At 39.8% G+C, this 26,789-nt stretch overlaps 2 protein-coding genes across 10 annotated transcripts; both read right to left on the minus strand.

Annotated features, from left to right (window-relative positions):
- Positions 1–624: 624 nt before the first annotated feature.
- Positions 625–13,118, minus strand: RNF141 (ring finger protein 141). Of its 9 annotated transcripts, none has more exons than XM_048306580.1 (7): positions 13,026–13,105; positions 11,548–11,633; positions 10,921–11,123; positions 9,335–9,443; positions 8,177–8,358; positions 5,070–5,177; positions 625–3,447 (listed from the first exon to the last, which is right to left on the minus strand). In XM_048306580.1, the coding sequence occupies exons 3-7, from the start codon at positions 11,103–11,105 to the stop codon at positions 3,297–3,299; spliced, it is 735 nt and encodes a 244-aa protein (XP_048162537.1). In that variant the 5' UTR covers positions 11,106–11,123; positions 11,548–11,633; positions 13,026–13,105; the 3' UTR covers positions 625–3,296. The 9 variants fall into 9 exon arrangements, with proteins under 9 accessions (XP_048162537.1, XP_048162539.1, XP_048162543.1 ...); XM_048306582.1 differs by having other exon boundaries at positions 11,548–11,584; positions 13,026–13,098; XM_048306586.1 differs by having other exon boundaries at positions 10,921–11,120; positions 11,548–11,584; positions 13,026–13,096.
- Positions 13,119–16,127: 3,009 nt separating this feature from the next.
- On the minus strand, positions 16,128–26,094 carry LYVE1 (lymphatic vessel endothelial hyaluronan receptor 1). Its single transcript, XM_048307931.1, has 6 exons — positions 25,727–26,094; positions 21,493–21,652; positions 21,247–21,386; positions 18,698–18,991; positions 17,865–17,943; positions 16,128–17,133 (listed from the first exon to the last, which is right to left on the minus strand). The coding sequence occupies exons 1-6, from the start codon at positions 25,806–25,808 to the stop codon at positions 16,947–16,949; spliced, it is 942 nt and encodes a 313-aa protein (XP_048163888.1). The 5' UTR covers positions 25,809–26,094; the 3' UTR covers positions 16,128–16,946.
- Between the last annotated feature and the right edge of the window lie 695 nt (positions 26,095–26,789).

Raw genomic sequence — 26,789 nt, forward strand, 5'->3', positions numbered from 1 at the left:
TTGCTCTGGTACACCTACCTCCTGCTGTGCCTGTCAACTGGTCATTTTATCCATTCTAGTTTCCTGATCTGTTAATGAATTCCTCTCCCATTTCTCCCTTGGCTTCCAAAGATCCAAACAGATAAGTCAAGTAACTAGACAGAGGAAACAGTTACATTAATGACATATTTAAATTCTTATTTAAAAATAGGAAAAATTAAGAAAAAATATTCCAAACCTTAGCATTCTTAAACTTTAAAATACCATCACAACTGTGATGAAGTAACTCAGGGGAAAAAGTGTATCACACTTCTCTGAATATAAAAATCCTTTCCCTGAACAAACCTGCTCCTCAGTACTGACCTTTTAAGAATTAGAGTTGTTTAATTTTTCCTATCGCTGCAGAAGGTTCCAATTTATTTGTGTACCTAGAAGAGGTCAAATTAGAGCCAGGGTTTTTTTTTTTTTGCAGAGCTGCATTAAGGTACCTTGTTGACACCACACTTTAAGAGAGCTCTGACTCACAGTGCCACACTTTTAACCACACCACCTCTACAGTGCAATTGGATTTGGATCAAAACTCAGTTTTCAGACTTCTGTAGTACTAAAGCCAAGAAATTCCTTCAACTTAAAAGAACTCTGACATTTCTTCCAAAGTAACTTTATTGCACAATTCATACACAAAGTTTAATATAGTGGAATGTTCTTAGCTATTAATATGATCTCTAATGTTTAAATTACAATTTCACATTAAACCTGTAAGAAATGTTCACTTAACACAAGAAAGTTAATTTGTTCTAATGCCCCCCGCCAACAGCTGTTTGCAGTAATTCACATTTTCAAGGTCTAGCTTCTGCAACTCATTGACATGTCCATGCCAATGAATTCCTTTTCCAAAATTGTTTGCTAAACATTGCACTTCAGATTAATACCAACCAGTACCAAATTACTAGGTTTTCAGTGTTAATGTATCTGTTTCTCCATATAACATACAGTACATATATTTTACAAGGCACACATTACAGTATCTACATCACAGCAGTGTGAATTACAGCAACTTAATTTAAAAAAGCTGTACAGAATACAAAGTTCACTTTTTCACTATTTAAATAATTTTTGCATTAGTTTATATTGTAATTGTCATTATGCTGCAATTAACAATCTGTTTGCATCATTATAAAATTACATTTTAAGAAGTTCATGTAAGTTCTCAGCAGAAAGTCAACTTATAAAATTTCAGTTCAGAAGTATAATTCCTGAAGTACTTGAAAAATAAAGTTAGCTTGAAGCTTTCATTTAGATGTTCTTTCTGTTCCAGTGATATAAAAAGTTTAAAAAATTCAAAGGTTATTTGAAAGTTCTGAACATGGACTAATGCAAGCTCAAAAAGCAAAAAGAAACCGAACCGGTGCATGATTAGGAATATTTGCACATTTTAGTGGAAAATCCTGGGCCAGCAACAATTTTCAGCCCAAACAATAACCTCCTTTATGCAACCAAACACTCCATACATTTACTGAAGAATATCTCATTGCTATCAATGGCTTAAGAAAGAAGGGGGGAAAAAAAAAAAAAAAAAAAAAAGACTTCTAAGCTATATACACTCCTAAAAGGATTTTTCCATAGTTAAATACAGATTTACACACTAAGCCATACTGGCTCTCAAATGACAGACACATGAAGAGTACGTTGCTTCTCTCTCTTAAAACCCATGATAAATGTGACAACGGTGTCACAAGCCAAGCTCAAATGGGTGCCATATGCTGTGCACATTCTTTAACAAATTGATGTATGATACAGAAATTTTCAAGATCTAATTAAATTATTTGGTAGCCAATTAAGAAAAATAACCTAAATATGCATATCTACATGTGCACATGCCTTTTAGTTCAGAACCTGTCTGTGACAAAAGGACTTAAGCCTTATGGCATCATGGAATTTTAACAGGTATGGTAAGGAAAAATGCAGCCTTACAGTAAGCAAGATTTATGCTGATATTCCCTCAAATGCTACACTTGAATATTTTAACTTGATGTTACTGAGTGAGAAAAAGTAGTGTTTGTTAATATATATATATATATATATAAAAATTAATTCTCTACAGTAGCCATTCATTTCCATAACACTATTTATGCATGAGAGGCTTAAGATGGGTTTCCTGAATACTAACAATTTTAGACTGTCTAAACTCAGCTCTTTAAAGATTTTATTCTGCTAGCCACAAAATATTGTTGCACTCCAGCTGTGATACCTCTTATCCCAAGCTGTCACATGCATATCTTGCTGCGAGCAACATTATTGTTGAAGAAGTTTCTCTCTGCTACATAAAAGCATATTGCACTTGTAGATATAAAGTAGAGCACCCTTACTTAGATTATCACTTGTAACTCTTCATATACCTTTTAACTCTGATCTCATCACTTCCAAAACTCAAGAGGAACAGATAAAACCACAGCATCAGACTAAACTACACCTTAAGTGCTAATTCAAATAAAGGCATTCTCTTCAGATACACCCCATGTTTAGAAATAATTTTAGCTGTTCTTTATCAAAAACTACCAAGAAGCTGATTTACTGCTTTTAGGATTGTGTACGAAACTGTTTAATGTTTCCCAGCTAATAAGACTATGCTAAATATCATATTTTAAAAAATATTCTAAGAGATAAGTCTTGTTAGAAGAATAAGGGGAAGTGCACAAGTACATTTACAGACCTGCCTACACTCTCCAAAACAGATTTAAAATAATTAATACTAAAAGTCATAACAGATCAGATTAAGTATCTGTAAACACTAAGAGCAGCAATAACTTCCTACTGAAGAACAGGCAGTGGGACATCTTCACGTTTCAACAGCAAAATTTCAAATTAATAACCACTAGTGCTAACTCATCATCTTTATTCACATTAGTTGTGAATAAGAGACTGCTTTTAAGGGTAGGAACTGTGAGGTCAAGCCATCTGCCACGGTTCATCTCTGTTGCAGTACACTGTGATGCTCAAACAGCAGTTTGCAGTTGTAGTTGTGCTGTTATAAATTGCTTCATCGAGTAGTTGAACTGTTAATATCAAACGCTGTTGTTGAAGTAAACTTTGTTAATGATCCAAGAGTTTGCTGAAAGAACAGTTTAATAACGAAGACTGCACACACAGAGACTTGCTCAGATACCCTGTGCTTTAGAAGAGCAGCGCAGACTCACGGCAGCCAAGAGGAGAAGGAAAGGACAGACTGTGGAAGAACAGCAAGGAGAGGTAAAACCAGATGGTCGGGAAAACCAAAGCTTCAAGTGGTTCTGCCATGATCAGCCTGGTGGGCAGGGTCAGGGTCTGTGGGGCTGCCCCGCCTCATCCACCATGTTAAGGATGTAAGTGGCAATGTCATCTTCTGTGGGGGCCTCTGACACCACCCAGGAATCTCCTGCCCCGGTCACCTGCCGGCGGCACACAGGACAGTTTCTGTGGCGGTCACTCCTGTTAGGAAGGCACAGAAATGAGTCGTTTTCACTGATGGTCTCTTGCTGGCCAGAAAATGCCAAAAGAGCCCCCAAACAAACAAAACCCAAGCAAAACCCAACTCACTGAGAACTTCAAGAATGATCACAACTGGATCAGACCACCTATCTATTTTGTTTGTTTAAAAACATCTTTCTTTGTGAGGAAGACTTCTGAATGGAGCTCCATTCTTTGAGTGAAAATCTGGAATCCTGTTCCTCCTAATCATTTGCTCAGTTCAGACAGTATGCATCTGGCTACCTGGCCAGAAAGTTTAAATGGAAATTCACTGTCTAAATTAATTCTTCCAATCTTCAGGAATTCAGCTGAGGTCCTTAGAAACCAGTCTCCATAGGCTTCCTAGATAAAGAGAAGAAGGAGCCCTTTTCCTGAGTCATACAGCCCACTGAAGTTTAGAACTGGTCCCTCAGAGTCCCATCCCTCTCCACCATCTTGGGGATCCCAAACAATTATGTTTGAGCTGGGAGCCTCTGTTATGCCTAAATTAAGAGGAGATGAACCTTAAAAATTACAGACAAAAAAAAAAGCATGGTGTAACTGGAACTTAGTGAGGAGTTCAGCTGATTCATCAGCCAAAGCAGCATATAATCCACTCTCCACCACAGTCACTAAACTAAGGCCTGTCTTGCCAACAGATGTCAAGAGATTTTCCCAGAAGAGAGAAATTACTCATAATATTCTAAGATCCAGTGATTTTTTTACTATGGTTTTTCCTTGTGGAAGCCCAGTGTTTGTTACAAGAGCAACTTCCTCTGTAAGTCTTTCAAAAAGCCACAAAACAAATTCTTGCACACAAATTATGTGTAAAACCATTTGCATTAACTAGCCAAAATAAAGCCTTTAACAGAGCAGGTCTGTGTCCCCTAATGCCAGACTGCCAGGACACTTCCCTAATCCTTGTAGGCCTGTATGGTCAGACAAGAACTATGCTCCTCCACAAAGCAATTTTTCTCTCCCACTTTTCCAACAACTGGTGTATTAGAGATGCAGAAGCTGAAAAGGTATTCAGTTTGCTGTGAAGCTGAACATTGCAAGGTACATGTTACACATAAATTTGAAGGTGCTGCCATTGAGAAGAAATATCTTTCTGGAAGAGTCTGATATATTTAAATCAGTAAATTGTATGCTATTTATTTGAAGTGAAAGCACAACATATGGAAAAAATTCCCTCTGCTAGTTATTTCCCAAGTAAGTGACAGTCCAACTTGCCTTCATATTTGCATAGTCTTAACAAGCCTTAAATGAGATTTTGTGAAGCATAACATGCCAGCGTCTGCATATACCATCTTCTCGAGTTTTTGAGAAAGACTAAAATTTAATTAATTTTAGAAGAATAAAAAGATGTAAGAAATTACAAAACAAATGCTGAAGAACTCTTTTACATCTCTTTTTTTACAAAACTTCCTGCTTTCCTTTTGCTGCAGTCTGATTTTACTCAGGCTTGTTATGTATCATATGTACATTAGCTTGGAAATATCTTCGGACATTAAATTATATGACAATCATGGAATCTGTCAAACCAAACTGTCAGATAACCTCTGCATACTATAAAATAATGAATATCCTTTAGTCTGTATTACCATTTATCAATGCATTTCTGGCAGAAACTGTGAGCACACGGCAGGATTAGATCAGCACGCCCATCCATGCAGATGCAACATTCCTCTTCATCTGTCAGCTGTTTAACCCTGCAGAAAAGAAGACACTGTTTTCTTCCAGATGTTTGATAGTTATGCCCCAGTAACTACACCAGTTACTACATTTTTCATAATAATTACTGATGTCCAGAAAGAAACACCTGTGCTTTTAATCCGTGAATGAATCTTATGGCATCCCATCCTATGTCAGCAGTACGTGAACTAAACTAAGCCAGAACAGGCATTTATTTTTTGTGTCAGGTGCTTTTGGTGTTGCAAAGGGTTCTGTAAATCCCTTTTCATATCAACAAGGAAGTGAGAGGAGTTGTAACTGCTTCATATCCCATGACTGGGCAAAAGAACAGAAACACTGTTTACATTAAAGGCAGGAGAAGAACCTGCCTTCCCGTCACTGCACGTCAGGCTGAACTAGTTCACAATGAACTTTGCCAAATTTCTGTGTGCTGGTTTATATCCTAGACAAAAACATGCATGGCAAGAGGATCACCACCAGAATGCATGTTCACTCATTTCACGTGGCATCAAAATGCCAGGAGCTGAACTGCTCATTAGATTGAAAAGGCTGATTTTAGCTTGCAATACGCTCCACATAATTGCTCATCAAATGAGGACTCTCAAGCTGTTACCACAGCTTTTCCAGTTAAACTCCCAGGTGTTCCTGTTGGTGGGGAAGTTTAAAAATTCTCTCACTACCCAAGACAGACACTGACATTTTGTATCTTTTTCCCGAATAAGAGATATCTGTATCTAATGTTCTTAGCAGTAGTATCTCAAATACTTGCACCATCAAGATTTCTCAAGTGTGAAAAGGTGCAGAGAACCCTCAGCTTCCACTGGCCTAACCAGACATGTAAAGTTCTCAATTTTATAGTCACAGCTCACTTCCAAAACAACCAAGGAAGTGTTCAGAAATACTTGGATTTCCAAAAATCCTCATTTGAGGATCCCTGTTCTGACTTGAGGAACAGAGATAGCATTCTAGAAAAAATGGCATTTCAGGAGAGTCAGTCCACCTTATGACTATTGACCAGACCATTTTAGCTTAGGCATCTAAGGGAGCTTGTCTAACACAGAGTATTTTTTACCTGTACAGATTAGGAGGCTACTGGACAGCAGTCAACATGCCTTTGTTTTATTTTTCAGTCGGTCCTTGGGGTTTCCTTTTCAATTTGCTTTTGGAGAAGTTACTTTAAAATGACAGGTTTTTTTTTTTTTATAGATGGTAATTTGCATACAAGGAGGACAACAGTTTCCAAGAAGCCTATCTTTTGTGTAGCTCATCATGTTCTTTAGACCAGTTCCCTTTCATTTTCCTTCCCCATGCAATTCTGAGAACTAACCTCTAAAAGCACTTGAATTTTTGAGATTTGCTGGTGTCTATACAAGCAATCATACAAGGCCAATTTATATAGTTAGTGCTAAGTAAGCTTTAGTCACAGGACTAAGTTCCTGAAGAAACAGTAAAATAAAAGTGTGTCAGACTAAGGAAATGCTTGTCCCTTCATTATCAGAAAGCATAAATCACTCAGGCATATTTTGAATGCTCTGAATAGGAAGTGGATGTTGTAGAGAAATCGTGGAAATAGTTCAGGAATAGTGGAAAAAGTTCAGAAGAATTTAACAGATAACACTCACTATTTTTAGATAGTGAGGGCTAACTTTTCAGAGCTGAAAAATGTCTAAAGGTGAGAACAATTTAGGCAAATGGGTGATTATCATAGAAAAATAAACAGAAGATTTCATTGGTGTAGAATACTTGAAGGTGCTTCAGCCGGTATTTCCCTTAGCAACTTGTAAAACTTGGCTAAGACACAAGCTCATCATACTAGCAAAGTATACTCTTTTTATTTGTGATTAATACTGCCTCAAATGATGAAATTTACAAACATGAAGGGTGCTCACCTGCCTTGTCTCCAAGACTGAAAACTGAAAAAGAAACTCACATAGGAAACCTTTTATCTTCCTCACTGACTTTAGCAATATACAAAGTTGTTTTGCCTAAGTATCTTTGTTTGGCTTGTTTGTTTGAAGCAAAAGACCATTTCCAGAAAAACATGTGTTCTGGTATAACCTTGGGAAAGCAATTTTCCTGTTCTTTCTCAAACATGTTCCCAATTTCCAGGAAATTAATTGAATTTAATGAAAATAATACCTTCTGCAATCCACTGACTTAGAAAAACCTGTGGGCTCTGTGGAGTGACAACACAGCTGACCCCTTTCTCATTTCAAGAGCTGAAGTGTGACACTCAGCCTGCTTTATTAAAATACCTGGCTGCCAGCTCTTCGCTGGTTAACACAGAGAACTCTACCATTTACTACCTTTTTTTGTAAAACCTAGCTCTACCTCACTTAAAACTGAGTTAGAACCCTGAATTTATTCAGGAAGTGAAAAGTAAGGAATTACTGGTAGCAGCAACACTTCCACACAGGGAAAAGGTGATTTGCTGTTATATTCAGTTTGAACTGAAGTTATTGCAGGTGTTGACCTCAGACTTTTGTTTTTCCTCTGGTTAACAAAGCAGAATGTCAACATGAGTGAGACAGTTCCCATTTTTCCAGTCTTACAAGTTAAATTATTACCATAACTGATGAGTTTCTAGTGGCAACAGATGGGAACTTTCACATGCCAAAATGTAAGAGGAAGAGAAAGTTTAAGTGGAACAATAACAGAATCCGCTTAAACAAACACTGTCAAACCCCCTGAATTTGTAGCTGCAGCTGATTCCGTTTCCTCCCGTTTCCTTATTCAGGAGATTCAACATATACCATGTTTACATTAGAACTGATCTCTAAAAGGGTTGTTCTGAAGCTAAGGTATGGTAGCACCGTATTTCAGAATTTCACCCAAGTGCACTGCAGCTCCCTTGGTGCAAGGGAAGGTGTCTGTTCATGTTTGTGATGGTACAAAGCCTGCAGCTGCCACGAACGAGCAGTTCTGATCAGCAGGTGCTTGTGGTTCAGGTTTTAAGCACAACTCCCTAAATGCTTATGTTGCAATTGGGGTCAGAAGGTAAAGTATATCAGAATACCTTCCCATCCACAAGCTGGCCTGACACGATGACAGAGACATCAAACTCTCAGCAGCTTCTTCAGAAGTATCACTCTGTGCAAGAACTCCTGCTGCTTGACTGGTGATGTCTTTATAAAGTTGAGTGAACTGATACAAGTTCAAGATTCTGGAAGCTTCCACGATGCCACTTGTTTTATTTATCTTAAGATATAAGAATTGTTTACAATTACTTATCAGATTTCAACCTGGCATTGCTCAAAATGTTTTTAAAGCACTGAAGTGTTTTAAAGAAGAGACTGAAGGCAGTAGTCTCCCTCCTAAGTGCCCATCACCCCGCTAGCAAGCTGCAGTCTGTCTCAGCAAGAGTCAGGACTGCACACAGCTGCTACAGCATGAGGAACACCACAGGCAGCACCACAACTTTAGGGCAAGGCAATTGCCATCACTACTCAAATGGATTAAAGTTTGAGTAGGGACCTAATGCCCAAAAAACTGGGCTAAACTTACAACCAAGCACAGGATCATCAGTTATTTGATATTTGAACTTAAAACCGCCTACAGAGATGGCTGCCTTGATGAAAACTAGGAGTAAACAGGAAACTACAAACTGTTGGTTTCAAACAAAGTTTGAGGGTTAGCTTGTTTCACTACATGTTAAGACTGCTCAGTGGATTCAGGATCATTAAAGGACTTTACCCGATACGATACAGAGGGGAAGATCTCTTCAACAGATGGAGCGAATTTCATACGTTTTTGTCATGGTCTCCCAAATAAGTTACAACATTGAACTTTTAGATTGGTTTTCTAAGGAATCAGACTATGTAAAGGCACACGAGCTCAGTTAATAATGCCTGGAAGAGCTGATTAATTTCTACTACTATCAAACTCTACAGTTCCCAGTTTGTTGTACCATTGGATTACTTGACCTCACAAATCACCTGCATTTTGTAACTAAAGGGCTGAAAGTGCTCCACTGGAAGGTACCACTCCTGTCAGCTTAGTTATAAAAATGGTTAACGCGCTGTTGGCAGAAACTTAGAATTTAGACTTAATTTATCTCCAACAGCATCTTTGAATACATCATCTGTATCAAAATACATGTAGAAGGTGTTGGATTTTACAAGTCCTCAAATCTTTGCATACAAACTGCCCATCAAATTGAAATGTTCACACTTACTTTGGTACATATTATCCTAACGATCACCTTCCAGAAAGCAGAAGAATCAGACCCAGGTTGCACTTCAAATAACAGATGTTTGTCTTGTCCAGAAGCCAATTTTGCGGTACTGAAACAAAGCAACATCAGTTTAACAGCATGTGCTGGACCTGCAAAGACCAGCAGCCTCAGCCAAGTGGGATTATTTACGGTTCATTTGTCTGCTCTCTATCCTTAAAAGAGATTTTAGCAATACTGCCCAGGGGCATCAAAGTAGAGAGTAATGACCTTCTTAGCACGTCACTGAATACACAATCCACTTCCATTTAAACTGCACAGCAAACATCAGAAAATGCTGTGCAAGACTTTTGATCCAGCATCAGCAAGCAGGTGTACTTTATAAACATTTAAATTCATATATGCTGTCACTGCTTATTACACTAATCACACAGTCTTGTGTCCAATCTGAAAAGATTACTTCCTCAAAAAGTATGTAGAAAAAAAAGCCTGTGAGTACCAACATATGCGGATGACGTGTATTTTTGTTAGTATATATTAATAATGAGGTAGTCAGGTGAACGTGTCAGGTGAATGTGTCAGGTGACCTGAGATTTGCTTTTTTAATGGAACACAGACACAACGGTCTATTCCATAAGAATCAGAACAAGCTATATTACATTCAGGCTTAAGTAAACACTGGAACAAAAGAAACCACTTGAATAACAGTATTAATTACACTGATACATGCCCAGATTCTCACGCAAAATATCAGGTTATGTTCTTCAAAATCTATTTATGCATCTTCCCAGAAGACAGCTATGTGTTCTTGAAGGTCATTCACAAAAGTATGACCCTCTCCAAGATAATTTCTAGACTGAATATAAATTCACATTTTAGTTACAGCAAACATTACAAAGCCCTTATTGAGTGTGTGTGTGTTTCCACTTCATTTTATCACTCTCATTTTATAATGTAAATACTGGCTAAAAATGACAACACTGCTTTTTTGCTCATTTCCTTTTACTGTCATCGTACTGGTCAAACAAAAGGCAGGCTATGAAAAATGTGACAAAAAAGCAGCCTTTTGTTTGGGATTATCTAGGTCACTGGTTTGGGACAGTAAAATACATCTCATCCTTAATGAGGAGCAGCCTTGCATGTCTCTAGAGGTGGCAGGGATGGTCACAAACAGTTCTGTCTGAGGTGCCACCCTCCTCATGTAGCTCTGCTGTCCCTACCAGGCTCCTATTGCTCCCTCCTGACCAAAGTGACAGGCAGAGAGGAAGCAGCATTGCATCTTCATGTGGAAGGGAGAAGCTAAGAGACACAGGTGACACTAACAAAAAGATAATGCTTAATCACCTCTTGTGAACTTCTAAGAGAGAGCAACACTTGCTAGAAGAAGAGTATTGGAGAAAAATGAATTTAAGGAGGAGAAAAGGCTTTGGTTTTGAAGCATAATTACAACCATTATAGAAACATTGAGAAATGAAGGAAACATTTCAAAACCATGGGTTGAGTTCTGGCTTAGCCAGCACAGAATAATATATTGCATACAAGGTCTCTGTAAAACATGAAAAAAAAGAAAGAAGCAAAGTAAGGCTTACATATCATTGAGTTCAGCTACTCTTCCCAGAAACTCTTCATAGGTTAGGAAACCACTTTCTTGAACCAAAGAGGCATGCTTTGCTACTTTTTCTGGCAACTTGTTAATTACAGTTTGTGTGTGGTTTGAAATCTGTTGACCCATGGTGAAGTTTTTCACCTCAGTTCTGTAGGGAGAAGTTCTCATTCACTTGTAGAGTCCCTGCTAAAAATATTTGAGAGAGTTACACGTGCTTGTGAGTGGCTACTCCCTTATTTTATTTTTGCCTACAGCAATTATTCCACAAGTAACACAACCTGAACAGTCAGATCAGAAACAATGCAGAACACTTCGAAGAGCGTGGAATGTGGCATTATAATCTTACTCAAAAGGTACTATTTTGCTTACAGCAATACGTTTATTAAACAGGGGTAGTAATTTTTCACATAGATTCAGCTCCAACACACACATACATAAATACATCCAATGGAATGGAAAAAAAAAATCTTGACAATGGTAAGTTATGACAAACTTTGTTTATCCTAGATATTTGTGGGTGTGAATATCAGAATGCCTGCAAATAAGCATATCAATGTCTGTTTATACATAGACATTACATTAGGAATCAGCTTTCTTACATCAAACTTACATTGGCAGATCAAAAGAACTCCCACAGCATTCTGAAACTGGTAAGCCAAGGAATCTGTGTCAGTGAAAACCAATTTAGAGACTTCCCTATCTGCACAAAACACTCAGCTTTAGGATGTATTACTGAAGTGACTTGCTCAAATGTCTCCAACTCCAACTTAAAGTTAGTATTTCCTTCAAACTCAAGTATTTTTCCCCAAAAGTCTGCCTAAGGATTTACACCATGCCCTCCAAGTCTTTAAGTCTTTATCCACTTACTCCCCTAGATGCCTCTACATTTCACTTCCCCCAAAATGCCTCTTTGCAGAGTTCACTGTTTGTAAAGCAAACCACTTGTGTCATGCCCTTTTAAGACCTCTACAGATATAGGTGTGCAAGGGCAAGTGAACTGCAGAACATCCACCTAAACTAAAACACAGAGCAATCTGATAGTAACTGTGTTATAAACTCCAGACGAGAGACATCACAGAGAAGCAGCACTTTGCCCTGCAGGTACCCGTAGCAGCACTTGGGCTTAAACCCACCCAGAACAAAATTTACAGCTATTGAGATCTCACCACGGTGTAAGTAAAACACAGGACACCAAGCGAGCTCCTGTCAGAGCATACTGAAGTACTATGCAATTTCACCACAGTAAGATTCCAATTTATGGTGGGAATTTTGACCAATTTCAATTCCCAGATGCGCTCCCCCTCCAGTCACTCTTCCCCGCCCCAATAAAGCTCCATTCGCCTCCCGGCCCGCTCTCTGGGACGTGTTTGATGAGCACACGCCCAGGCCACACACGTCAGGCACTGCCTATCAACAGCACAACCTGTCACCCTCCAGACACCTCCTCCCGGATCTCCCACGCTAGTGCTCCCCCGAGCTTCTGAGGGAGCACCGTGCCTCCTGCGGGCCTGAAGAGCTCAGCACCCAAATCCCAGCACTGAAAAGTTTGGTGAAAAACATGTGCGAGGATGTCTGCAGAACTGGATATTAGAAAAAGGTTCTTCACCCAGAGGGTGGTCGGGCACTGAACAGGCTCCCCAGGGCAGTGGTCACAGCACCAGCCTGACAGAGCTCAAGAAGCTTTTGGACAACACTCTCAGGCACATGGTGTGACTCTGGGGGTGTCCTGTGCAGGGCCAGGAGTTGGACTTAGATCCCTGTGAGTCCTTTCCAACAAGGCATTTCCTGCTACTCTATGAACTGTTCCCTGTTAGTCACCCGTCAAGACCTGACACGCCCCGCGTCACCCCCAGACCCACGAAGCGCCCCCAGCAGCGCCGACGGGCCCGGGCGCGCCCGGCCTTCCCTCCGCCGGTGCGGGCCCTCAGCGCCGGGCGCGGGACGGGCCGCGCTCAGCCCGGCTGCGTCACGGCCGCCCTGCCCGCTCCCCCCGCCCGGCCCTGCCCGCACCCGCCGGCTTCCCCCCGCCCGGGCCTTGCGCTCGGCGCCGAGAAGCGGCGGGGGGCGGGTCCCACCCGCCCCGCTCACCGCATTCCCGGCACATCCCGCGGAGGAGCCGCCGCCGCCCCACGGGCACCGCAGCGCCCCGGCCTCTCCCCCGCGCCGCGCAAGCGCGCGCCCGGTGGCGGCGCGCGGGGGATGACGCAAGCGCGCGGCTCGCGCCGTTGCCGGGACACGGCGGACGCCGGGCCGGGAGCGGCGCTGGGAGCGGGACCCGAGGCGGCTCTGGCGGGCCGCTCGCAGCCCTCCTCGTCCTGCAGTGGGCCCCGCCAGAACATCCATAGAATCACAGAATCAATTAGGTTGGAAAAGAGCTTTTGAGATCGTCGAGTCCAGCCTATGACCGAATACCACTGTGTCAACCAGACCATGGCACTGAGTGCCACGTCCAGGCGTTCCTTAAACACCTCCAGGGACGGAGACTCCACCACCTCCCTGGAAAGCCTGTGTCGATGTCTGATCACCCTTCTTGTGAAGAAATTTCTGCTAATGTCCAACCTGAGCCTCCCCTGACACAGCATATATCCTCTCATCCTATCGCTGCTTTCCTGGGAGAAGAGACCTGGCTACAGTCCCCTTTCAGGCAGTTGTAGAGAGTAATAAGGTCATCCCTGAGCCTCCTTTTTTCCAGGCTAAACACCCTCAGCTCCCTCATCAGACTTGTGCTCCCGACCCTTCCCCAGTTCCATTGCCCTTCTCTGGACTCGCTCCAGCACCTCAGTGTCCTTTCTAAGGGTCCCAGAACTGGACACAGCACTCAAGGTGTGGCCTCACCAGTGCCCAGTACAGGGAGACAATCACTGCTCTGGTCCTGTGGGCCACACTATTATCCATTCTGGCAGGCAGCAGAAGTGCTGTATAGAGTTGTTTTTTTTAAGAAAACACTCTGTAATAGCTGGACTGATGAAAACAGGGTCACTTTTCACCCTGCTGCACCCTCAGCAGATGCACACTCAGTGCTGCACTGTTCAGGGTTACCAGTGCCTTCACTCTTTCCTATGAGATCTATTAAATAGTGATCTAAATGATGCTTTATGGAATCTGAGTGCCTGGCTCAGTGGGATCATCCCAGGCCACAGCTGCTGTGCAAATCCCGGTCTGCAGGGAGGATGTGGGCGGTGGATGTGAGTGGCAAAGGTCAATGCTCACTGACCTTTTCACAAAAAAACCCCAACACCCAAAAAGGACAACAAGCCATGGAGAAACAGATATCCTAGGACATCCTCTGGGTCATCCATATCCTGATGCTGCAATATTTAATTCTGCTTTTTTTTTTTCTTAATTTAAAGAGGAGAAAAGGAGTAGTACTTCCCCTTCCTGCCTGCTTCTGTTCACACATAGACACACGTACTTCCCACGACAAAGGCATCCCTATATTCCAGACAGGGATTGGGCTGGACTGGAAACCTTGTTGTATTTCCTGCAGGCCAAGCACCCCTTTTGCCTAAGGTCAGCAAACATCTGTAGCCTCAGTGTGGGAATCTGAGTGGTGTTACCATCAAGTGACGAGTACAGACTGTGCTCTCCTGCTTGTTGGGATGAGTTATTTGTCCAAGGTACTTGAGCAGCTCCGGCACATCAAGGACCTTCAGAGCTGTTGAGGTGGTCTCATTAAAAAAAACAAAAACCACAACACTTGAGAAAATTCAGAAACATAATGAAGAATTTCTCTTAAGTTTCTGCTACCTCTAGTTAAGGGTTTGGTGTTTGACTCTCTTGCTCTAGATACTTAAATAAATGTTTCCTGTTTGCATTGTAGTAGTGCATCCCTGGCAATTCCATTAAACAATGAGCAGGAATGTTTTGTACTTTCCAATTCCAATGTGACTGAGTTGTGCTCACTACACAGAGACAATATCAAATACAGTACTTGTTGATTAGTACTTTGAGCTGCCTTTATTCCATACAGACCAGTGTAACAGCTCCTTCCACCCTTGTGGTGTTGGCATAAATTGTGTAGAGGAATGGAGGGCAGATCAAACCATCTGCATTGGTCAGGTATCAGTGGGAAAGCTGGGATGAAAGCTAAGTTTTTAAGGTACATGATAAAATAAGACACTTAGAGGCAAATTAAGGCAATTTAAGGCAATACCTTATTAAAACAGATAGGATAGATTTTTTAGTAAGTAAATGCTTCAGGGGGTAAAAAGCCCTTATTTAGCTCTAAAACAGAAGCAACATTGTAATTATCTCTTGGCTGTAGGGAAAAGAATAGAGAAACAGGTAATTTCTAATCTCTAAAACATGGAAAAGAGAGGCGAAAGTGAGATAAAAAGAAAAATCCCAAACTACCTGGAATCCTCTACCTTTGCCTGTGTCAAGCCCATTTGCTATTCTGGCACCTTCATGACTGGTGGCTGTGGCCCCTCCTGATGGCCTTACTTGTGCTGTCTACTCCTCACAGAGCACTTCCATTCTGGATGCCAGGAGAGATACAAGGTGTTACTGTGGTGGTTTGCAAGAACAGGAGTTGCTTAACTGGGTGGGAGGGCTGTGTCTAGTGCTGTCCTCTGTTGCATGTTTTTCTGCTAATATTCTGCTAATGGACATCTGAAATGAGCAGTTTTTAGAGCGGTAGTGAATCACTTGGAGCCATAAAATATTTCTGAACTATCAAAAAACCCCCAAACCAAAACCAAAACCAAACCACAAAAATCCCTAACAAACAAAAACCGCCACAAAAACGAAAAACAACCAAGGGCATCTCTAAGTATGCTGTTAGCAATGCACTGTAACTCACTATCTACTGGGATATATAACCATTGGGCATTTTAAAATTTATCTGAATGAAAAATAGCAAAGTTCATAACCCAATATCCTACACTGTTGAAAACTTAATATAGGTGAGCAGTTCTATTGCTATTTTAAAAATTATTATTATTATTATTTAAGACTATGTTTTTCAAGCTGCTTGATGAAGGAAAAAAATCTTCCTTTGGCATAACAACCTCCTTCACACATAAAGGTAAGTTATCTAAATTCTTTATTGAGGAAAATAGTTGATAAACTGCTAGTGTTGTTCTTTTATAACAACTAATTTCTTCTGCAACATTAAGGTTATATGAGTTCTTTTTACCGTGAGATAGTTTTCATGAGAATACATTGTCCAGACAAACACATCCACCGTGGTTTATTTTTTAGGGAGTACTGTAGACATCCCATGCCACCTGAGACCTTTATTATGAAAGCCACACTTAAAGACACACAAAAGATCTCCAATGTAAGTGTTGAGATACAGTTCAAGGTTTGTTTTTTCCCCCCTCTGTCAAGTATGTGATGTGGAAGAATGATAATGGTTTTAATAAATAAAGCAGTAAATTATGATGTAATGAAGGTATCTAAGAAAGTTATTCATTGCTGTAAATATATATATATATATATATATATATATATATCTGTATAAACATCAGCGTCTTTGTACCCTTCCCCGGGCATTTGAATGACAGTGGGTCTTTGAGTTTTCACTCCCTTGTAAACAGAACTGGTTTTTCTGTTTGTAAAGAGATATTTTTAAAAACAGCATGCAACTACTGAATGGAAATAAGCTAATCTACATGAGGAAGAACTACAGTGTCAGCATTTCATTTTAGGCATTAGGCTATCAGACATCCTCCAGCCAGATATAAAAACCTTTTCATTATATATTGATCTGAATTCCAAGCAAATAGTTAATGTAGTGCACGTCATTAATAGCATATTCCTAATTGCTTCTTTATTAAAGATGAAAAATGAGCTGTAATATGGATTTGTAAAATTTATTTCAAGTAAATAAGATAGCATGTTCTTCTGCAAGAATACTTGTTGTCAGAGATGTAATTATTAAAAAACAACTCTCATATGTTAAAGATAGAGAAAATATGAGTATTTACAATCACTTATGTTTAAAAGCATTGCTAAGTTCTGAGTGCTTCATTTTATACTTCCATCAACAACTGTACATTCTTCCCTTTAAACTTCTGCTTCTAGACATTTTACTGTGGCCTCAGGCTTAGTTTTACACTCTTCTACCTTATTTCCATTATTCTGTGTTTCCTTCTCAGGTGTCTGGTCATTTGATTTTGTCTCTTTGAGAGCAGTAGTTACAACTGTTTCTTTTTGCTGATTCTTGTTTAAAAATGGTAAGGTTTTCTTGTACCTTTAAAAAGAAAAAAGGATAGTAAAGCAGAAATACTGACATAGTTTGGTTGTATCATTGAAACAGCTAGAATTTACTTACTCTACCATACTCAAGCAGAAGTCTCACAGAGGATAGTGACATGCTAGATCATTGTGCTTTTTCAAGCAGTGTGCTTTCTAAAGAAATTTTTGGGTATTTTTTAAAAAAACAAACAATGCATATTTAGGATTTGTGGTGCACAATGATAAAGCTGTCTGTGCTAGGATATGAAAAATGCACACTTTTTAGTAGCATTTAATGATGCACTGTATTCAAGGTCCTTACTTTTGACAAATGAGTTCAACAACTATTTTTTTCTGAGCAAGATCACAGTCCAATAATAAAAACTTTCACCTTGAGTCTGACATAGAAAAAAAAAAAAGGATAAAATTGCATAAACAGGTTTATGTATGAACAGATGCAAATTTCAGTGTTGCTATTTTGACACACTTGGAAATGTTTCACACTAGGCATGATTGACCAATTAAAAATAGGCAATATTTTTTTTGTTCCTTTTCTAAAGCAGGGAGTGGCAACAACAACAACAAACTTATCTGCATAAAAACTGGGTTTAAGATTTTTTTAATTTGTGCAACACTATTATGTCGTCATCATTACTTCTCTGCTTTTTAGTATATATTTTAAATATTCGGTGATTGTACTCTAGGAGTGAACTCATTCCAAGAGAGAAAAAAATAATAGCAATTTACCTTTTGATATAGCAGACTGCTAGAACAACTGAAATAATGAAGAAGATGATTGCCAGTACAAGAAGTGCAGTGGGGATACCTGGAGATAAAAGTGATATAAGCACAGAGTTTTTATTTATGTACTTAATGCTGACTTTCTAAAGGCTCATGAGCATAAATCTGGATTCTTCTAAAACCAGTCTAGTGTCAGAATACATCCACATCAACTGAAGAAGTTTTAGGAACATCAAAAGCTGAGTTACTCCTGCTCATTTCTTTCAGGATAGACTAAAACTGGTATTTAGGCCATCCCTGACAAATATTGGATTGGAGGGTTTTTGCAACCTGCCTAGAGAACACATTCTTGTGGTTAATTATCCTTAGTTAGAATGATTTTCCTCATACTTAGTCTGTTTCTCCACTGCAGTGTGTTAGGGTTGCTTACTCACACCTCATATCTCGAGAACAAGTCTCCTTAAAACTTTCTTGGCTTCTTTTGGTTTTATGAACCTGGTGAGTTTTCCATTACACTGAGAACAGAGTGTTTGCCAAGACTTTTTCAGAAATGTATTTACCCCAAATCACATTAACCAGAATGAACTTCTATCATTTCATATTAAAATATGATCAAAAAAGGATAAAATCAGATCTTAGTTCTACTTCAAAACTATTTTAAAATCCTCTGCTTTATAAGCTTTGTTTTGCAAAACTGTATCATTCCTATTCTGCCTCCAGGTTCAGCTGTATCAAAATGGATGGTGGAGCAGCAAACACAAATAGCAGTGAACAGTTTGACTCCTGACACCTACATAATTAGCTCTTTTCATTAAATGACTGCCACACAAGGCCCTTACCTCCAAAAACAACAGCATCATTCTTAAAGGCCAGATGGGGAGTGTGTTTGGGAGAGTCAGTGGGTGAGTGCTCCTCTGGCATTTGTGTGGTAGGCCCCTCTGTCGGTAAGATTGTTTCAGTCACGCATATGACACGAAATCTGTTTCTCAGGAATTTTTCTGACTCAGTCACTGTCACTGCTGTGATGTTCTCAGCCAAATCAGGGGCTGAATATGCAGTTAGGTCCCTTGATGCACTCGATGAAAGAAATGTGGTTGTAGTTGGGTCTGGTTGACATGAATTAATCTGGACATCTGCAGCAGAGAAAAGAAATACATAAAAGTTGTGTTGGATGCTTACTGCACACACATTTATTGAAATTGTTCCTCAGTCTTTCCCATCTGGAATTTTTTTTTTCTTTTTGTTCAGAAAAGCTTTGCCCAAACCAGGCATCCCCATTTCAAATACGTGGTTGCAACCTAGATTACACAGATTTTATCATTACTCACATAGTTACAAACTCCTTTGAGCAAGTGTGGCACTTATTTTATGATTCCATACCAATGACTCCACTCCTCATGAAAACTAGTTAGAGTAATACTGCATATAAAACCCAACAGTATAACCTCCCACAGAGCAGAAGGCTTAACTGCAGATTCAATGTTCAAAAATATTTCCATGGTATTGTGCATATGTTCAAAATACAAGCTTGTATTCTTGATACTTTGAAAATTAATTTGATTTCCTGTAAAAAAAAAGTAGCCTATAAGTTTCAAATAAATCAGGCACCAGTGTGAGATAATAAAGAGATTTTATTCTAAGTGGGGAGGAGGGGATAGGAAGTAACAAACTTCAGGTTTGAAGAAAAATAAGTAATTTTCAGAAATTAAGTCATTTAATAGAAGTGAATGTTGTCTGCATAAAAATGTTGGTGCAAGTGAACTTTTATAGTGAATTGGAAAAGCTGAGTTCTGAATCAGGCTCCTGTGAAAATGTGGAAATTCTACTTTGCTAGTGAAATTCTATATTCTGTAAAGCTATAAAAATTTCACTAAAGTAACAACCAGATTACAACATAAATAACTGGCAAATGATGTGTGTGTTGTTCTCCAACTGAATCCCCACGGGAAGTCTGATGACGCAGTCACCTTTACAGAATGAAATGCCAAAGGGCAAGGGCTTAACACTTTTTCCACTATGGTTTTCAAGAGGTTTTGGCAATGTTTTTGGCACAAGAAAATTGACAAAACGAGCTTCTGACAAATATTTTGGGTAAGAAATGCCTAGAGCAGGCAACAGTTTGGAAATTAAGATATAAAGGAATGCAGAATCATCCCAATGTGAAATACACATTTTTAAATGGTTTTCTAACCATTGAGCAAGCTTAACTTTATTCACATACTCTAACAGTATGCATGTAGTTATTTTCTTTTAATTAAAGCAAAACAAAGCAAGTAATATGGAATTATTTGCTGCCTCTTTAGCATTACCCAATCTACCCAACACTTCTGATGCAGAATAACACAAATTTCATGCAGTGAAACACCATGTTGCACAGGCCTTCTCCCTACAGCTTTATCCTCAGTCTCTTTGGAACCTCCAATCTTCACAGTCACCAGGCAGGGTCTCAGGTCCTTACATCTTTGCATGGGCATACCTTGCATCTCCATCTTTCTCCTGCTTTTTCCAACCCTTGTTCATACGACTTTCCTGAAAACCTTCATGGTTTTGTACATATTCTCTCGCTCTTGTTGTCTAAAACTCATTGGGCAAAGCCTAGGGACTGACTATAAATAATGAAATGATCCTTTATTTGGTCTAATTATTGGGATATCTGTTATGTAATAACCATAGATATGGGACACAACATCTCTAGTTACTTTTTTTAGTTAATACCACAGAAGCCATTAAGAAACTGTATTGATCTATAGTGCAGAGATCTAACTTATATCAAGGCCCAAGTTCCACTGTTGGATCTTCAATCTGCAAATAGTCAATGAGGGGAAGGACAGGTCTTTTCATACCTAGGATGATGCATATTAAAGAGGGCTGTTGGATTTTACTCATTATAGATTGGGATCTAATTAGTTTTATGGTCTCTTGGCAGTTCTGGTTTATAATTTAGTTTAGCTTAATGGGCACATTTCCCTTTCTTAAAAAAAAAAAAAAAAATCCCGTTTTCCCAAAGTACCCCACTCTTGGCCTTTTTGGGAGAACAGACACACCGCACACAGACACCCTGGTTAAAGATTCAATTCACTCTCTTTTAAATTATCATGCCCAAATAATCAAAACATATTAAGAGTGTTGTGTCAACATTACAGAATGGTAAAAGCAACTCTTCCTCGAGAGCTTTCATGGCAGCACCAAATTATTAATTGGGATTTACTGAATTCACTTTTTGTATTTCTTGGAAGCTTCTGAGCTAAGAACAGCTTGACAATGTTTAGACTGGGGGGAAAGGGTCAACAAATTATAGGAACTCACTCGTTATGATTTTTTCATGAGGATTTAAAAAAACCTATATAAAGCAAAACACACACAAAATGTAGTTGTCATGCTTGCATACCTGAGGAATTGAAGCAGTAGAGATTAAATGTTTTCTCCTTGCCAGCATTCCATTGCACTATTCCAGTTTTTCCCCGACCACATTTCTGGTTGGATGTTATCCGAGGAATAACAACGAATCCCTCTTTCACCCATCCAAAGCTACAAAAAAAAGCATCAGTGCTTTTAGTATGAGATTTATCACCAGCCTCAGCTGTGTGTGAGGCTGCTCACTAAAGGTGGTGGGCCACTAACTGGTGGCACATACTTGCATGTTTCAAAGCCGTGCTTCAGAGCCTCTTCAACTTGCTGTTTACTTGCCAGCTGTAGACTGAGCTGATTACATCCATTACTTGCTTCTGAGAAATTAGCTTTCTGATCAAGATAAATTCCTATACCCTTGATCCTGCAAGATGAATGAATGGAACCTGTAATCAAGCCATAAAATAGTCAAGGTTAATATTTGAATATTAGCATTTTTTCCTCATGAAGGATTTAAGATCACATTCAACTGAATTGAAAATTTTTTAAAGTTTCTAGCTTGAGGATAGTAGAAAACTAATTTCTAGCATAGAAGACATTTTAAAAATAGAACATATTTTTTTAACACTATAGTCTGGAATTTCAAGAGGTTTGACTGTCATTAGACTAAATTTATATACAGCCTTTTTCCTTTCTTTTCTTTTTTAAAATAAATTAATGCTAGCAGATGCACCAAGGCATTGATTCTGTCATTACACCCTTCTTATCAAGATGGTAAGATATATAATATCAAAGGTAATTGACATAATTTTTCATTGAATTAATGTATCGATAAGAAAAAATAAAGATTTTATAATTCCTGATGTTCCTTATTCCTCCTAAACTCTTTTTTCTTTTTTTTTTCCCTAGCTTGGCATGATGCTTCCCTCCCACAGCTACTGTCAAGTGTTCCATTTACTGTGTTTGGCAGGGAGCAGGAAAAGAGGAGATAGGCCAGGTGAACTTATGATACTTTTCCATGCAGTTCATCCAGCTTTTTAGACAGCCACAGCTGGCACTCTTTATGACACCTGCACCAGCAAGTGCATAGCTCAGGTTACACCTGCTCTTCTTTCTCAGCTGTGTTAAGGGCATAGGACAAAATTCAGGATTTGAATAAGGAGAAAGGATATTACTGTTTTGCCTCCATATTTTACTAGGAGCATTTACTGGAAAAAAGGATTTTTTCTTTTTGGGTTATATACAGTAATTGCCCTGTTAAATGAAACATTTCAGCATTTCATGGCAGACAGGTCAGATAACCACCAGCCACAGGTGGTTATCTAACTACCTTGCTCAATATGTTTGTCAGACTGTGTTCAGTAGGTGTGTACACTAATGAATACTTCATAAAATCTATGCTTCAGAATACAGACAATCCACAAACTCTCAAGGGAGGATGAAGTGATGCTGCCAAATCCACCCTATGGATAACAAGACAAATTAAACTGAATTTTATGAATGAAAAGATAGAACTGGCAGCCAAGCTACTCATGTGATGAGAAGGGGATAAAAGGTGATTAAGCTTGTGTGGAGCAGTAAAAAAACAGGTAGGCTTTTAGCTCCTGCTCCCACTGGATGTGGTAGGGCTGGAAATGGCTTTTGGAAAATGATCCATCTCTGCCGTCCTCACATTTAGTTTAATTGGACTTTTTAGTAGAGTGATCATTGAATCAGGTGGATTTATCTCAGCAGAGAGGGAAAGCCACTGAATACCTGAGCAGTCCCCACAGACAAACTGTGGCTGCATCCAGCCCTGACCTGAACATAAGTCAAGCCCAAACACATTGAAGGAGGATGCAGAGGAGCCCTGTTGCTCAATTGTCTTGGGGTGACTTTATGATGTGTATCCCGTATCGCTGCCCTATGTCCAGAAATTAATTTTGTGCCTTTCTATGCCTTTAAACTGAGCCTGAGAGGGGGGAGAGAAAAAAACCCAGCAAAACTTTCAAAGCAGTTTAGTTTGTTTTCAAGGACACAGATAAAACCTCTCTGCGTTCTGCTGTGGCGAGAGAGAGGAGCGGGGGGAGGCACTGCATGCTTTCCAGCCAGCTTTCGGCTTTCTTTTTCTCCAGAGGGAGACAGAGAGTTGAACTTTTGTTTTCCTGGGACTTCATTTTTTTCCCTTCTTCTCTGCTGGACAGTTTCAACATCAGAATACATCGGGAGGACTTTCCGCCGAGGCCTTGGTCCTGGAGGAGTGCCCACCCTGTCCCAGCTCCGAGAAGGAAGGGAGAGGCTACCTATGGAAGGACTCTGAAATTTTCCCAGGTTTTTCTCTCCACAGAGAGAGGTTTTCTTATTTAGCATTATCATCCTTTTTCTGTGTGTTTGGAGGAAAATTCATTTTTCCCCGAACCTGGTAGGGGAGGGCTGCTTGTAACCTGCCTTCTATCAGAGGATATTTTCCTCCAAATTTGTCCAAACCGGCACATCAGTGAAGGTCTGTGTGCAGTTATCAAAGATATCAAGTCTACCTTATTTAGTCTAGTATTTCCCTATCTTCAGATTTGAGCCAATAAAACTTTAAAAAATCATAATGTTGAGAAAGAAAGCTTCTCAATGACCAACTTCACAAATTTCAAATAAAGCTGAGCAGCTGAATGAAAGGAATTTAATGAAGTCTTAGAAATTACCTAGGTGCTTGTGAACTGCTACAGTCTTTAGTCATTCAATTCCAGGAAAAATATTTTCACGTGTGTATTTCATGGTAGATACACAGCATAATATAGAAATTCAGTACCAGAAAATTAACTTGTAAATTATAAGAAAAGTGACTCTAGGATATGGTCAAAAGTTGCATCTTAAAATCTGCTAAGCCTTTTGAAACAAAACAGTGATGTAAAATATACATTTTGTAAAAGTTAGGAATTTCACAGTGTGAGGAAGGAATCCAGAAAGAGAACAGTAGCCTCTTCAAGTCTTATCATCACTTCTTAAATCACCTCTGAACTCTGTTCTAAAGATGACTGAGTTTGTACAGGAGACAGACTAGTCCTTTGGAAGCACATTATCCCTTTTGGTCCACAAGCTGCACACAGCTGTGCTTTAAGCTCTGCTCTATTTAGGTAATCTAGTACTGGCACATTCTGCTCAGTATTTTGGTCTTGGGTTAAAAATTTGGTTTACTGAAATAAGTGGGAAGACCTAGACAGAAGAATCTCACAGCAAGACAGAATTGCCATAGAACAGGAAGAAAATTGTTCCGTTTTTGTAAGCTATGGGTATTGGCCTTGTTGTGTGTTATTCCCTTTTTGCTTTTTTTGCAGAGTGGTTGTTTTTTTCTTTGCCTGGTGCTAAACTTCACTCTGATTTATTAGAGTTTCCTTTGGCTGCTGGTGTCAGAGAGCAGCAAGAATGAGGCTGTTCCACAGGGAAAGGGGCCAGGAGCAGAGGGTGACAGGCAGGGCAGTGCCCTCACCAACCAGGGCACAGTCCCACAGCACCTGAACAGCACCATGGTGGTGACAGCGGCAGGTTTCACTGGCAGCCCCAGAGAGAGCAAGACAACGAGTCAGACATCCAGAAAGTCCATTTGGGAACAGCAGGAGATGGTTCTACATATGCCTGAAGTCCACCCTGGGGACAAGGCTACCTACAGCCTAAATCCAGAGTCCCTGTGTGAAGCCCAGTCAGCAGATCACTACAGGAGGGGACAGGACATGCCACAAAACAGCTTCAAGACACAGCTGGAGATCAGCCCTGAGCTTAACTGGAGCCCTTGGAGCTACAAGGGTACAGGAGAAGGTATCCCAAGGGAGGGTACTCCCTTGGAGGGGAGCTAAGGGGCATCCAAACAGCTGCAAGCTCTCCATTTCCCCAGTGAAAATTGTACAGTGTTGATTTTGCTGGAGGACACTACAGTTGTTAGGTACTCCAATCCTGTGGAATTTCAACAGGACTTGAGCACATAACTTACTCAGACCAGAACTCTTTCAGTAGGTGAGAAAACCAATTGTCTGCGAAAACTCTATATGTTCTTTAACATAAATAGAACAAGCATTAGCTCCTTGAGAATTACAGTGAAGCATCTGGAGGCTTCTGATATACATTGAGTATCTCCAGATATCTCAGCAGCTGCTGCAATTAGGATGGATTGTGTCAAGTTGGTAATGGAATTTGAAAGAGAACTGGTCTCATGTTTTGCTCTCTGAGGATTGTACAAAATTGTTTGCTCTGGTATTTAAAATAATACAAAATAAAGTTACATTTCAATAGATCTGAGCTTAATCCTACATGTGATACCAGATCTTTAAAATAAGCAGTTCTGTGGCATTTAGATAAAAAGGCTTCAGCATTTTCAGCAATTGAATTACACCAACAATGAAAGTTTCCCTATATGCCAGGTTTTGTTGCACTGTATTCTCAAAGCCCTGTGGTTTCCTCTGCCAGAAACACATTTACACACTCTCCTTCCCCACATTTTGGTTTGTAAATCCAGCTACTGTTTTAAAGACTTTAAAAAGTGGAACTTTACATACCTGTTACAAAGTAATTTTGAGCCAGGAATGTCATAACCCAGATGAAAACCACTGCTGAGGTAACTCCAAAATAAGTTGCCATTGCCACCAGCTTGGAAAACTCAGAAAATTAGGAAATTCAAAGTGATTTGTCTCCTGTGCTAAGGAAAGCCAAGGTGTTGGATGCTGTCAGATGATGACTTCTGGAAAGCAACTTCAGCTGTCACTGCACTGCTTCATAGAAAGAATGTCAGAGCCAATGCGTTGACTGTCTCACTCCAGGGCGAGGTCACGGACCGGAAATCCCTAATCACCCCTTCCTCTCGCTTTCATGTAGGGATTGCTGGAAAATTTCATTACTGCTGATTCAGAACACGGCTGAGGAAGGGAGATAAGGCTGTTAGACTGCTAAGTCAGTAAACACTTTGAAAGAAGTTTTTCTTTTGCTATTTTTTTCTGTTTTACTGATGAACAGATCATTATTCATGTTGTCTGTTCATCTGGTAAATAAAACAAGTCTTCTATTGTACCACAATATGCCACACAAGATTTTTCTTTTTTGTTATTGGAATTGGAATGGCATCCATTCCCCACTATCCTATTTGTCATTTTTTTCCCTTAGAGATCAAATGCAAAAATAGTTCCCATAACACAGAGGTCATATGAAACCTAATTCTGAGGAGATTTGGAGATACACTACTGTAAATGGGATTCCTTGTGAGACTGTAGGTACAGAGGTGGCAGCCAGTGCCATCACTGATGCCTTTTGTGAACTTCCAGCAAAGAGTGTTTCCCATGGATTGATTCAAAACACAGATGATCCTCACAGCTATAACTTAGAAAACCATCAGGAAGTCTTAGCAAAGATTTTTTTTTTTTTCAGAGGTTCCAATAAACACAGAACAGGAATGGAGTTCAAGAGATGAGCTTATTCCTTTAGTGTCAGTCACGTCTGCTGTATCTATGTTATTCCTGACAGATGTTTGCCTAACCTGTTCTCAAAGATTTCCAGTGACAGATTCCTAACATTTCCTCTAATGTTCTAGTTCAGTGCCTCACTGCTCTTTACTGTCCAAAGGTATAC

This window comes from Corvus hawaiiensis, chromosome 6, assembly GCF_020740725.1.
Source record: "Corvus hawaiiensis isolate bCorHaw1 chromosome 6, bCorHaw1.pri.cur, whole genome shotgun sequence".
NCBI lineage: Eukaryota > Metazoa > Chordata > Aves > Passeriformes > Corvidae > Corvus > Corvus hawaiiensis.